The sequence below is a fragment of the Eutrigla gurnardus genome (assembly GCF_963514095.1).
Source record: "Eutrigla gurnardus genome assembly, chromosome: 6".
NCBI lineage: Eukaryota > Metazoa > Chordata > Actinopteri > Perciformes > Triglidae > Eutrigla > Eutrigla gurnardus.
Window position 1 is genome coordinate 28,554,219 of NC_139920.1, and position 11,485 is coordinate 28,565,703.

An 11,485-nucleotide genomic window follows, 5' to 3' on the forward strand; every position below is an offset into this window, starting at 1 on the left:
CATAGCCCGGCGTTTTCACAATCTGATGATCCACCCGACAGCCGGGGGGGGGGGGGGGGGGGGCGGGGGAAGATGCCTCGCTGACCTGTCACCTAGATCGGCCCGATAAGCACCGAGGATGGACTGACCCGGCTCTGACCCTCAGCATGAATACCCCCCATCTTCTTACACATGTTGTAGCCAATATTCACTGTTTATTATCATTTATTGATCCTTGTGGATTCACTCGGGATGCACACATTGTGAGAATAAATACAAATACACACCCAAACAGTTATTTACACGAGCAGATGCAGTTATGTGACGTAATGGAACGTTCCAGCGGGGCTGAGAGTATCGTGCAGGTGTCCAACGGTGGGATTGAAAAGCAGAAGAGGTGACGGTGTAGTCGTGTTTACATGCAAGCGTGCACGTGGTTCATCACAGTGGACCAATGTCCCCCCCCCCCCTTGGTGGTGATTGTGCAACCACGTCTTCAGCTACCTTTGCGCACGGCATGGACGGATAAACGATGAGGCAACGCAGTCCGAGCTCCGTCCTCAGGAGGTGAAGTAGGAGTCCTGCATGGAGTAGAGGCGATCGATGGGGGTGAGCAGGGAGGATTCACCCAGGGACAGGCAGTCGCTGTCAGCCACATGACACATGGGGTCTCTGTCCAGGTCTCCATACAGACCTTTAAAACCTAAAAAAAAGACATATCATTAGGCACTTGTTTTAAGCAGCACTGATTTTACTATAATGCCAATAAAACAGATGTAATGAATAAATAGATCCATGAAGTACGAGGAATACTGTCTGTTTGTGGTCTGCTTGTCTGTCTGGGAACTTCTCCCTTGTTTTACTTATTTTATTCCCCTTTGTGTTTGTCCTCCATGTCCTAGTCCATGTGTCTTTTCTCCCCTTCCATCTAAAGGACCACAATGGAAACAAGCCTTTGGGCTTTATTGTGTGTGTTTTTTTTTATCCTTTTGAACACTTCTTGTTAATTGTTGTTCAATAAAGTTTTCAATCAACCAATTATAACTTCTTTTTCCAATTTATTTTACCAATCCCAAAATGTTTTATTGGAGAAAATGCCTGAAAACTTGCTTTCTAAGGACCCAATGCTACATGTTACATATTTTGTTAACGATTGCAAGAAAAATGATCACTATCAATTGGATCCAGCCTAGAACCCCGACAAAAACTCAGTGGATACAAAAAGTTTAACAGGTACAATGGAAAATATGACTGCTATTTTACAGCTTAAAGTACCGTTATTCATCAGAAGATGGACCCCGGTCATTCTTGGTCTTAATTTGTAAAAATACCTTAAACATACTGTGTGATTGATATGCAACTGTTGTGTTTGCTCTGACCCTAAGTAACCAATATGTGTTGAATTAAGTTTAACCACAAGGTGACACTGTTTTCTTTTTTTGTTTTGTTCTTTGTGTTTGTTTGTTTTTTTTTTTTTTAGCTTCTCAATGAGAAGGTCTATGTGTGTGTGTGTGTGTGTGTGTGTGTGTGTGTGTGTATGTGTGTTTGCATTGAATTGTAATGCTAAAATTGCCTGCAAATTTCTATATGTGCAATAAAGTTATAAACAAATTTATTAAAAAAATCCCGAAACGTTTGTGGAGCGTAAACTTAAAGATGTATTCTAATTCTCCATCGTGGTCGGACAGCACCAAGGTCTTTACCGTAGGGGTGCATGTGATCCCCCGGCATCTGAGGGGGGGTCAGACCCTGTCTGAAGGGGTCCATGTCGTAGTCCTGCTGCTCCAGCGTGGTGAGTCCCATCTGCTGCTGCTGCTGCTGCTGAATGTGGCTATAGGAGGACCCCAGGTGCTCCAGCTCAGTGGTCAAACCGCCACAGGAGGGCGCTGTGGGGCGCAGGAAATACAGTTATGCTTCCAGCTGTGTGTTGCAGTGAGGCTTTTGTGTTTGAGCTCCCTTCTTTAGAGCTCTAGTGTGACTGAATGTTGAGGCTTTCAACACTTGTATATGTGTCTGCTTGTATTTCTACAAAATTTAAAATATAGCAGTATTTTTTCTTTGAAAATGAATTGTCATTGCTGAGAAGGAAGAGGTAAATACAACTTTATCCTTCTAATAAAAAATGATGTGGCAGGGATAAAGCTGTTTTCCAACGGTACCTGTGTGATGTGATGGGTGCTCTCGCTGTTCCTGGGTCTGCTGCTGCTCCTGCTGCTGCTGCTGCTGCTGCTGCTGCTGCTGTCTCCGGGCCAGTTTCTTCATCTAACAACATCACATACCGAGCGTCACACATTGTTTTCTCACTCCACAGCCCGCCTGCCACCCGGTCACTCAGTTGCAACGTATTAACAGTGAGGTAAAAGACATCTTTCAGTGGCGGAGGAAAGCCACACATGAGCCCACTTTGTGAGGAAATACGGGGTTTAATCTGCAGCGATCTCACAGCGAGATGTCATCAGTTTCCTGTATGAAGAGATAACCGGGCTGATTTCCACTCTGGCATACAAACACGGTGCAGAAAGAGTCCTTTTTATTAGTGTGTGTGTGTGTGTGCGTGTGTGTGTGTGTGTACTTTGTATTACCTTGGCTCTTTGGTTCTGGAACCAGACCTGCACAACTCGGACACTCAGACCAGTCTCTGCTGCCAAGGTCTCCCTTACCTTGGATTGAGATTCAAGGGGAGGAGAAAGAAAGAAAGGGAGGGGAAAAATGAAACAGAGAAGAGGTCACTTGAAGGTTAAAAAATAAATAAATCTTTATGTTTTTACACTGCACTCTGTAATTTAATTAAATTATTTTTCCCTCTACACTTTTCAGTGTGTTTTTGTTCATTTTCGTTTGTGTATTTGTATATGGGACTGTTTACATGCATATATATGTCTAAAAAAAGAAAAAGAAAAGGATAATTGTATCCCTGTTATTGGAAGTATCTAATTGTATTTTTCAATAAAAAATATTTTGGAAAAAATAAATCTGTGTCGCTGCACCAATCGATCAAGCAGATCTGAAATTTAGTTTTGGGGGGAAATGACTACTTTCTTATCTGACTGGCATTATTTCTTTTTTCTTAGTTTTTCTGTCCACATTCCACATTTTGAGGATTTCCTCATCATAAAAAAGACCAACCAACTTATTTTGTTGGAAATGAAATACGAAAAACGTTCTGTAGAATTATTCTACTGCTCGTTTCGATGACTCGTCTGTTTTATCCTCTTTAAATGACCAAATCACAGTATGACAGTAAGAACAGACAGCATTGATGTAAAAGCACATTGAGGAACGAAGCGTCACATCTGGAACCGGAGCAGGACAGGAACACCTGCACGGCACCTCAGGACTCTCTGAACACAGAATAGAGACTCTACCTTCCGGCAAGGCTTGGACGAGACCTCGAAGGAGGCCTTGAAGGTCCGTCTCTGCTGAGTTGTCAGAATAGTGCGCGGCCTTTTGGGACGTTTGCTCTCCGGGTCTTCTGATTTAACTCGTCTGCCTGGAACCCTCCCAGACGCCACCTCCTCCTCTTCCTCCTCCTCCTCCTCTACTTCATCGTCACTTCTCCCTAGTGGGCAGACGTGAATGAAAAACAAATCATTTGCACAAAGTAGACAAAAAAAAAAGGGAAAATGTAAGGCATCAATGTCAGCTGTTCAATGCATCATTATTGATTAAGAGACAACCGCTTTCCCTCAACCTGATCACTGCCTGCATTACCCAGAATGCTTTTTAACAACCAGGAGCGTTTAGATTAGTTTAGGCTCCGTTTACATGAAGGGAAAACACAGATTATTTCCACGCGGTTTGGCCTCTCATTTACACGAAAACCCCGTGTTTTATCACAGAAAACGATTCTTTCTAAAAAGAGATTTCTGATAACCGGTTATGTGTCGACGTGTCGACGGGGAGAAACGGGGTTTTAGGTTCTCAAGCGTCACAGGAAGTCGCTCCTGTTATTCGTTGTTGTTGATTCTGAGGTTTCTGATTGGCTTGCATGGCGTTATCCTTCTCCCTACACCGTCGCCCATAGGTTTGGAATAGTTATAATGGCGCTCGACGGCGGATTTATGCGGGTTGATGTAAATTACAACTTTTGAAAACGATGCTGTGTGCATGATGTTATTTTTGAAAACGGAGGGGGGGAAACGAGTTCAGTTTAATTTACCTCCTGATGATATTTTTCTTTTTTATTTATCCTGCACAAATGTGATGTTTTGATCAAGTGTTGTATAAAACTGTTGTGTTATTAACCTAAACTAAAACAAAGATATTGTACAAACATTCAGAATTGCAAAGGAGACACAAATTACTAACAGTTAGTAACAAATAAAAGAGTAGATCTTAACTGTAACACTGGGTCAAAACAATCCATGGTCTTGGGTGGTTTTCCATTTTGTAACCTAGTATCACACACACACACACACACACACACACACACACACACACACACACACACACACACACACACACACACACACACACTCTCTCTCTCTCTCTCACACACACACACACACACTCTCTCTCTCTCTCTCTCACACACACACACACACACACACACACACACACACACACACACACACACACACACACACACACACACACACACACACACACAGCTCTGTACCTGTGTCAGAGGAGGTCGGGCTGGCCACACACCGGTGATAGTCCTCCCTGGCACACAGGAGCTGTCCGTCCCTGAGGACACAGCGGTCTCCGGTCTGCAGGCGGCAGGAACAAACGCTGCAGGTGAAGCAGCGCAGGTGGAACACAGCGGCCCCCGCACGCATCACCAGTTCTGCAGGAGAGACGGCCTCCACGCAGCCCCCACAACGCACTGCAAACAGACTGCAGGGAGGCGGGGGGGGGAGACAGAAACAGAGAGAAACTGTTAGAGCTCAGTAAATAACAGAGAATAATGCTTTTTGTTTGGCTCCTGAGAGCTGGAGTGTAAGCTGAGACCCTTGAGGACCCCTCACACTTCAGTCCGAAGGGTCTCCATGAGAAAAGGAACAAAAAAATGACTTGGGGAATGTTGCTGAGTCGAGCTGTCACTCCAAACGACTGCCAACCTGACTTCTCCCCTCTCCTCCACCTCCTCCACCTCCTCCCTGCCCCGACCACTCAGACATACCCTTAGCGTGGCGGGTGTGCGTCTTAGCGCCTGGCAACCAGCACCGGTGGGCTTAGCCTCAGAGACTGTTGCCGTGGCTCCGGCTGCCTTGTCCGAGGCCGTGCTCCTGGGGAGGCCGGAGAAAAGCTCTCGGCAGGCCATGGCTCCAGGCAGAGGGGGGGAATCAGGTCCCATGGTGGGAGAGGCTGAGCCGCCGGTCCCATGAATTATCCGCGGAATTATCCCTAAGTCTGCCTTACCAGAGCGGGACAAAGGCAGAGCCAGCCCCCGAGCAGCAGGACCATTGTCCGCTGGCTGGCACCGCGGCATTTTGGGTCTGTCACGCAGGATGATGTGTCATCATTCTGGAGCTGGCGTTTGTCTCCGGGCCTGACTGGGTCACCAGAGCAGTCAGAGGCATGAGAACGTGACAGGCTTTTTCTCTCTACATGTTTTAGTTTTCACATTAAAGAAAAAGATGCTTCCCGAGGCCCATAAGGAGACATAATAGTCTACATAATAATACATAGTCTACCGACTCAATAAAGTAACTACCTATCTATCTAACACTGATTCAAGCTCAGATTTTTACATTTCATTTGTTTCTCTTCTTTGCAGCCTCGAGGAAAAACGTAGTGGTTGGAGTAAAATCAAAAATATTAAGTTGCTACTGATCAATGCAGCTACTCATGGATAAAAAAAATCCATAAATAACAGAATACTATTGGACTTTTAATATTCATCTTATATATGGGACCTTTGCTGAACCACAGCCATCATATCTGTTTTTGAAGAAACTTAAACTTTAAATGCTCATTTCTATATTTTATCATGGCTTTCATTAAAATGGTGTTGTATCCTGATAAATAGATTATGAATAGATTATACACCATAAAAAGGAGCCAAAAAACATACTTGCTTCTTGTAGAGTGGCACTTTTATGCCTTAAGCTATTTTGACACTAAAAACAAAAATTAACCACAAACGTCAGCAAGATGTGACTTCAGTTTTCTTTCAAATGAAACAAATATGACTCTTGATTTCCCTCTGAATACATGTCAAGTGGAAATCCAGCATAATATTTACAAACAAACGAAACCTCGGCCTTAAACAGAAAGCAAACACCCTGCTTGAGACGTCCCCGTCAAAAGGTCCGGAGATGCAACATCCCGAGGGCAAACATTGCTGGGACCTCTCGCTGTTGCCGCGGGGTCGCCGTGGAAACGGCAGAGCCCCGTTCCCAGCAGCTCAGGAGGGTCAGTCTGGCTGCTTGACCCGTCCGAGTCGTCGGCGGTATGCGCTTTAATACGGTTCCACATACCATTCCTGGGCATGTGCATTCCTGTGGCAACGACATACACCCGACATATTGAAAGGAAGTGTGTCGGGTTCCTACGATACCAGCAAAGTGCTTGAATTTAATGTCTCATTATGATGCTAATGCTATAGCAGTAGAAACCGCCGGGCATTAATGTTTTCGAGAACCGCCGTTCCATTAGGTTCCTGGTCGTCGTGCCCGGTTCTTAATGCAAAGAGCTCCGATGCTTATGGAGCCGCTGGAGGTGTTTAATATTTCAGAGTTTCCGTTGACATGATTGGACGGAGGCCCCGCCGGCAGAGCGGGAACACTCAGTCACGCTGGATTTTAGACAATTAGTGACAAGATCATCGCAGACAAATAAGTCAGCAAAAAGCCCGACGTGGCCCGGGTCAGCCACTCTCAACGTAGCAGCACTGTAGAATAAGTGATGTGTAGAGACACACACACACACACACACACACACACACACACACACACACACACACACTCACTACAAAGCCCTCCTCTCTCATTGTTCCTCGCCGTGACTTCGGCGCTGACCTTTGGCAGAGAGTCTGCTGGTCTAGTGGACACGCAGAGAGGCAGATCCTGTTTCTGGATCAGGTTAACCTGGATCCCTTTCGCCGCTGAGCAAACACGCCAACAGAGGAGCGTGTATCAGATACAGATCGCCGGGTCAAGTACACCGGCCCATCTGACCACAGATCTGCTGTCCGGTCCCGCCTGTCCGCTGAACCGCTGAGCCGATCCAAATCTGGTGACACTCCCACGCGACCAGAGGCAAAAACCTCATCTTATCACAGCATCATTGTTATTATGTAATGCTTTTTTGACATGGAATCATGCAAAAAATAGATGAACATAAATGGATTAATTCAGAAAGGATGGCCAAAATAAAATAAATCCATGTAATCCATGTAATGTAAATGAGTAAATCCAAGTTAAAGGGATTTCTACCAATTTTCATGAACGCTGCCGATGGTTTTATTAACTTCCTGCAAATATAAGACACAAACTATATGTTTGTCAGTTGTTCTGGAGGCTCATCGGACTTCCCTACACTTTTTAACCCACAAAGAAGTCACTAAAATCCTCAAGTGAAGGACATCATCATGTCAATAGACAGTCAAGAAAACTACAGACTCGAATGTCAAACTGCCTGGAAACCAGTAGAGTGAAGAAATGATGCAGCTTGTTTGAAGTATTTCAGCTGTACTGGATTATAATGTACTTTATTTACTAGGACGTGTGATCTTTTTGAGTATAACAAAGAAGATGTCTATAAAATGATCAGAACAGCTTTTTGTTATTTACTCGATTTTTAAAAATGATATTTACATAAAATGAGCTTAGTGATGAAGGCTTGGCATGTTCTGGCAAAAATTCAATACAAAAATCTTGATATGTAACAACATATTTCACCTTTTTTTTATCCTAGACCTGCACTTTGTTGGAGGCATGATTGTCTTTGAGCGACCCTGGTGGTCCGGCTGGTTTGATTTCCCAAACGAGTGAAAGGAACAAACAAGGGAGAGGATCCAGCGTGTGGTAGGAGACAAATGTTGTCACAGTATGGAATAATTGTCACTTATGAGCTGGCTTCACACTAAAAAAAGAAGGAGGGGGGGGGACCACAGATTGCACGGCGAGAGAAACTCTGGCACACTTTTTAAAAACCCTCAGCGTGGACAAAAAAGTGGCGCTCACGTGTCATGGGGTGTCATCGCCCCAGACGGGGACGAGACGCGACAACCTCGGAGGGTGGAGCTCTGGCACCAGGCCTCCTGCTAATTGGTCAGGTCAGATATCTCACGGTCGGCTGGACCTTCGTCCCATCGCTCGACACTCGAAGAGAGCCTTCCAGATGCTGCGGCACGTAACGCCAGGGCTCATGGAGCGCACCGTCCCCCCAGAAAATAAGTCCACGCCGTCCTCGCCGTCTCTCTAGTAGAGATGCACCAGACCTTCTGACACATGGCTCCACTCTCCTAATTACCTCTCAGCCCTGCTCTCTGTGGCCCAGCGCCAGGATCTCCACTGATCACGCTAAGTACTTTAAATTGTGTGCTTTCACAAGAATCCACCTCCTTTTATCTCCTGTTCAAAGATATTATCATAAAATAAAGGTGAGGTTTTAAATGTTCCGCTGAGGAATATTCTGCTCACCAAGGATTGGCCCGCCTGCAGCACCACTGCAGTGGGATGTATGACTGGCAACATGGTGGCGGGGAGCGTTTTGGCCATAAGTGTAACATTTCTTGTGCCTGGCAAAACGACCAGCACTCAATAGTTCAGAAATAATGTGAGCTGCTGCCGGTTTGGGTGCAGCTTCGGTCTTGGCTCTTGTTTAGGTGGAGGAAGAGTGAGGGGATGAGGCGGTGGGTTGGAGGGAGTCGGGTGATGATGGTGGTGATGATGATTTTTTGGAGGGGTGGGGTGGGAGTGGGGAGGGGGGGGGGGGACGTCTCACCGACGAGACCATATGTTGTCCCCAGCTTGCAGTTGCCACGCCAATGGGCTCGGACATTTTAACACATTTTGACAATGTGTCAGTTGAGCTCTACCCCTGGTTGTGTGTGTGTGTGTGTGTGTGTGTGTGTGTGTGTGTGTGTGTGTGTGTGTGTGTGTGTGTAAAGGTGTGACCATGTTGTTGTGGTTGTGTGTGTGTGTGTGTGTGTGTGTGTGTGTGTGTGTGTGTGTGTGTGTGTGTGAAGGTGTGACCATGTTGTTGTGGTTGTGTGTGTGTGTGTGTGTGTGTGTGTGTGTGTGGATGTACACTATGCAATAGTGTTCTCACATTCCAGCTCCCTCGCCACCCCTTCATCCTACAGTCACCTTGTTCTCTTAGTTCACTCTGCCAAGTTTACTGGAAGTCAGTTTAAATACACACATACACAATATACACAATATACACAATATACACACGTTGAATATACACAACGTACACATATATGAAATGTAACTCGTATGTTGAACATGCATAACTAAATAGGAATAGATACGTTAAATAAATCACTTATTTCACCACCGTCTCTCATTTGTGCGCACACACACACACACACACACACACACACACACACACACACACACACACACACACACACACACACACACACACACACACACACACACACACACACACACACACGTTCTTAGTCAAGGTCAGATCTGGACAAGGGTTCCGTTGTCAAAATAAGCTCAATCACACACAGGAACTTTTGGAGGTAAAAAAAAGTGAAAAAAAGAATATATATATATATATATATATATATATATATATATAGCCTATATATATATATCGGCTTTACTAATGTACTTCTAATTTGGTTTAGTTTATATATATATATATATATATATATAGCCTATATATATATATATATATATATATATATATATATATATATATATATATATATATATATATATATATAGGCTATAAAAAAAGGAATATATATATATATATATATATATATATATATTCCTTTTTTCACTTTTTTTTTATATATATATATATAAACTAAACCAAATTAGAAGTACATTAGTAAAGCACCAATAGATGTAATTTTCCTATAAAGGTGTTACTGTATTTGCAACACATAATGTTGGTGCTAAAATGTAATAAAAGGACTAAAAAATATACTTTTTAAACCAGAGATCAGGTGCAGCTCTGTGATGAAAGTTATAAATAATAATATATATATATATGTTTATGTTACCTTTTGAGGAAACAGTCAATGCATCTGCAGTTTTTAAAAACTTAAATTAAATAATATTTTTCATGCAACATTTCTGAGAAAAAAAATGCCATTAGGCTCCAATTTAAAAATATGAAATCAGATGAGCTTCATCTGGAAAATAAGCCTCCTTAATAAGTAATATGTGTGTTTGAGAGTTGCTGGTTGTTCATTAGCAGCATGAGGAGAAAAGTTCAGGATCACTCACTCCGCATAGTCCCGCTTGCAGTAAAGTTTGCGGTCGCGCAGAAAGCAGGAGCTCGTGAGCGCGTCCCCGCACGCCGCGCACCGCACACACTCTTCGTGCCAGAGGCCGTCAGTGACTCTGAGCAGGAATCTGTCTGTGATCAGCCGGTGGCATCCGGCGCACACGGGCCCCTGATCCATATCTGCAGGGGAGGGGAGGGGGGATCCTTTAATTAGCACACTTTTCCAATCAGCTGGTCGCGACTGAAATACCTGCTAACAGTGCTGGACCACGTTTTAATGGTTAACCTGGATGGATGTGGTTGTGATAAAAGTGGCTAAATACTCATATTATTATTTAAAAAGTGAGTAAAAGTCAAAGTGTCTGCATCCTTGTTTAATAATTTAATACAAATAATTCATATTAAGTTCGTTTGATGTATAAAAGTAGTGCAAAACACATTTCAATTCACACAAAAGACTTATTTTAAATTCTAAACATTAGAAAGCTTTATGGATAAAACAAACAATTTATAATTAATAGCAGAAAGGCCATGCAGACCTGAGGAAACACTGTCTGACCGACATGAACAGAAGGATTAAACAACAGCTGAAGGATCCATACCTGCAGAGCTCGGAGCTTTCCAGACGGGACGACGGTCTTCGGGTTCTCTCCGGGTCTCCTCAGACCATCGCCGGTTCTCAGAGTCCCGCTGCAACTAAGTTTCAGAGCCGACCCCTCCGCGAGTCCACCGGTATCGACTAGTTAGGCTTTCTATCAATTATCCTATTAGGAGTGAACGGGAAGGAGGGAGAGAGAGAGAGAGGGAGAGAGAGAGAGAGAGAGAGAGAGAGAGAGAGAGAGAGAGAGAGAGAGAGAGAGAGAGACTTCCTCCATGTGCAGGTGCCGCTTACCTCTCTCTCCCCTCTCTCCGCCTCTCTCTTCTCCCCCCCCCCTCCCACACAAACACACACACACACACACACACACACACACACACACACACACACACACACACACATCGGATGGCACAAAGTTACCAGACCAACATGAAAGGTTTTGTTTTTTCATTAGAAAGCAATAAAGCATAAAGAGCTTATTAGTAAAGTGCAGGTTGAAAGGTCACAGACAGACAGACAGACAGACAGACAGACAGACAG

The 11,485-nt window shown here is 44.2% G+C and overlaps 1 protein-coding gene across 1 annotated transcript; it reads right to left on the bottom strand.

The window, feature by feature from the left end:
- Nucleotides 1-453: 453 nt before the first annotated feature.
- lmx1a (LIM homeobox transcription factor 1, alpha) lies at nucleotides 454-11,156 on the bottom strand. Its single transcript, XM_084012236.1, has 8 exons — nucleotides 10,950-11,156; nucleotides 10,347-10,527; nucleotides 4,598-4,818; nucleotides 3,345-3,538; nucleotides 2,562-2,639; nucleotides 2,139-2,241; nucleotides 1,683-1,865; nucleotides 454-682 (listed from the first exon to the last, which is right to left on the bottom strand). Exons 2-8 carry the CDS (start codon nucleotides 10,523-10,525, stop codon nucleotides 540-542), a joined length of 1,101 nt encoding a protein of 366 aa, XP_083868362.1. The 5' UTR covers nucleotides 10,526-10,527; nucleotides 10,950-11,156; the 3' UTR covers nucleotides 454-539.
- Between the last annotated feature and the right edge of the window lie 329 nt (nucleotides 11,157-11,485).

What these genes read in the sequence shown, in the direction of transcription:
- lmx1a (XM_084012236.1), bottom strand. Translation starts at nt 10,525, where the DNA reads ATGGATCAGGGGCCCGTGTGCGCCGGATGCCACCGGCTGATCACAGAC. An exon ending in CCCGACCTCCTCTGACACAG is followed by an intron (nt 3,539 to 4,597) that starts GTACAGAGCTGT and finishes TCTGCCCACTAG; the next exon opens with GGAGAAGTGACGATGAAGTA. An exon ending in TCCAGAACCAAAGAGCCAAG is followed by an intron (nt 2,242 to 2,561) that starts GTAATACAAAGT and finishes TGATGTTGTTAG; the next exon opens with ATGAAGAAACTGGCCCGGAG.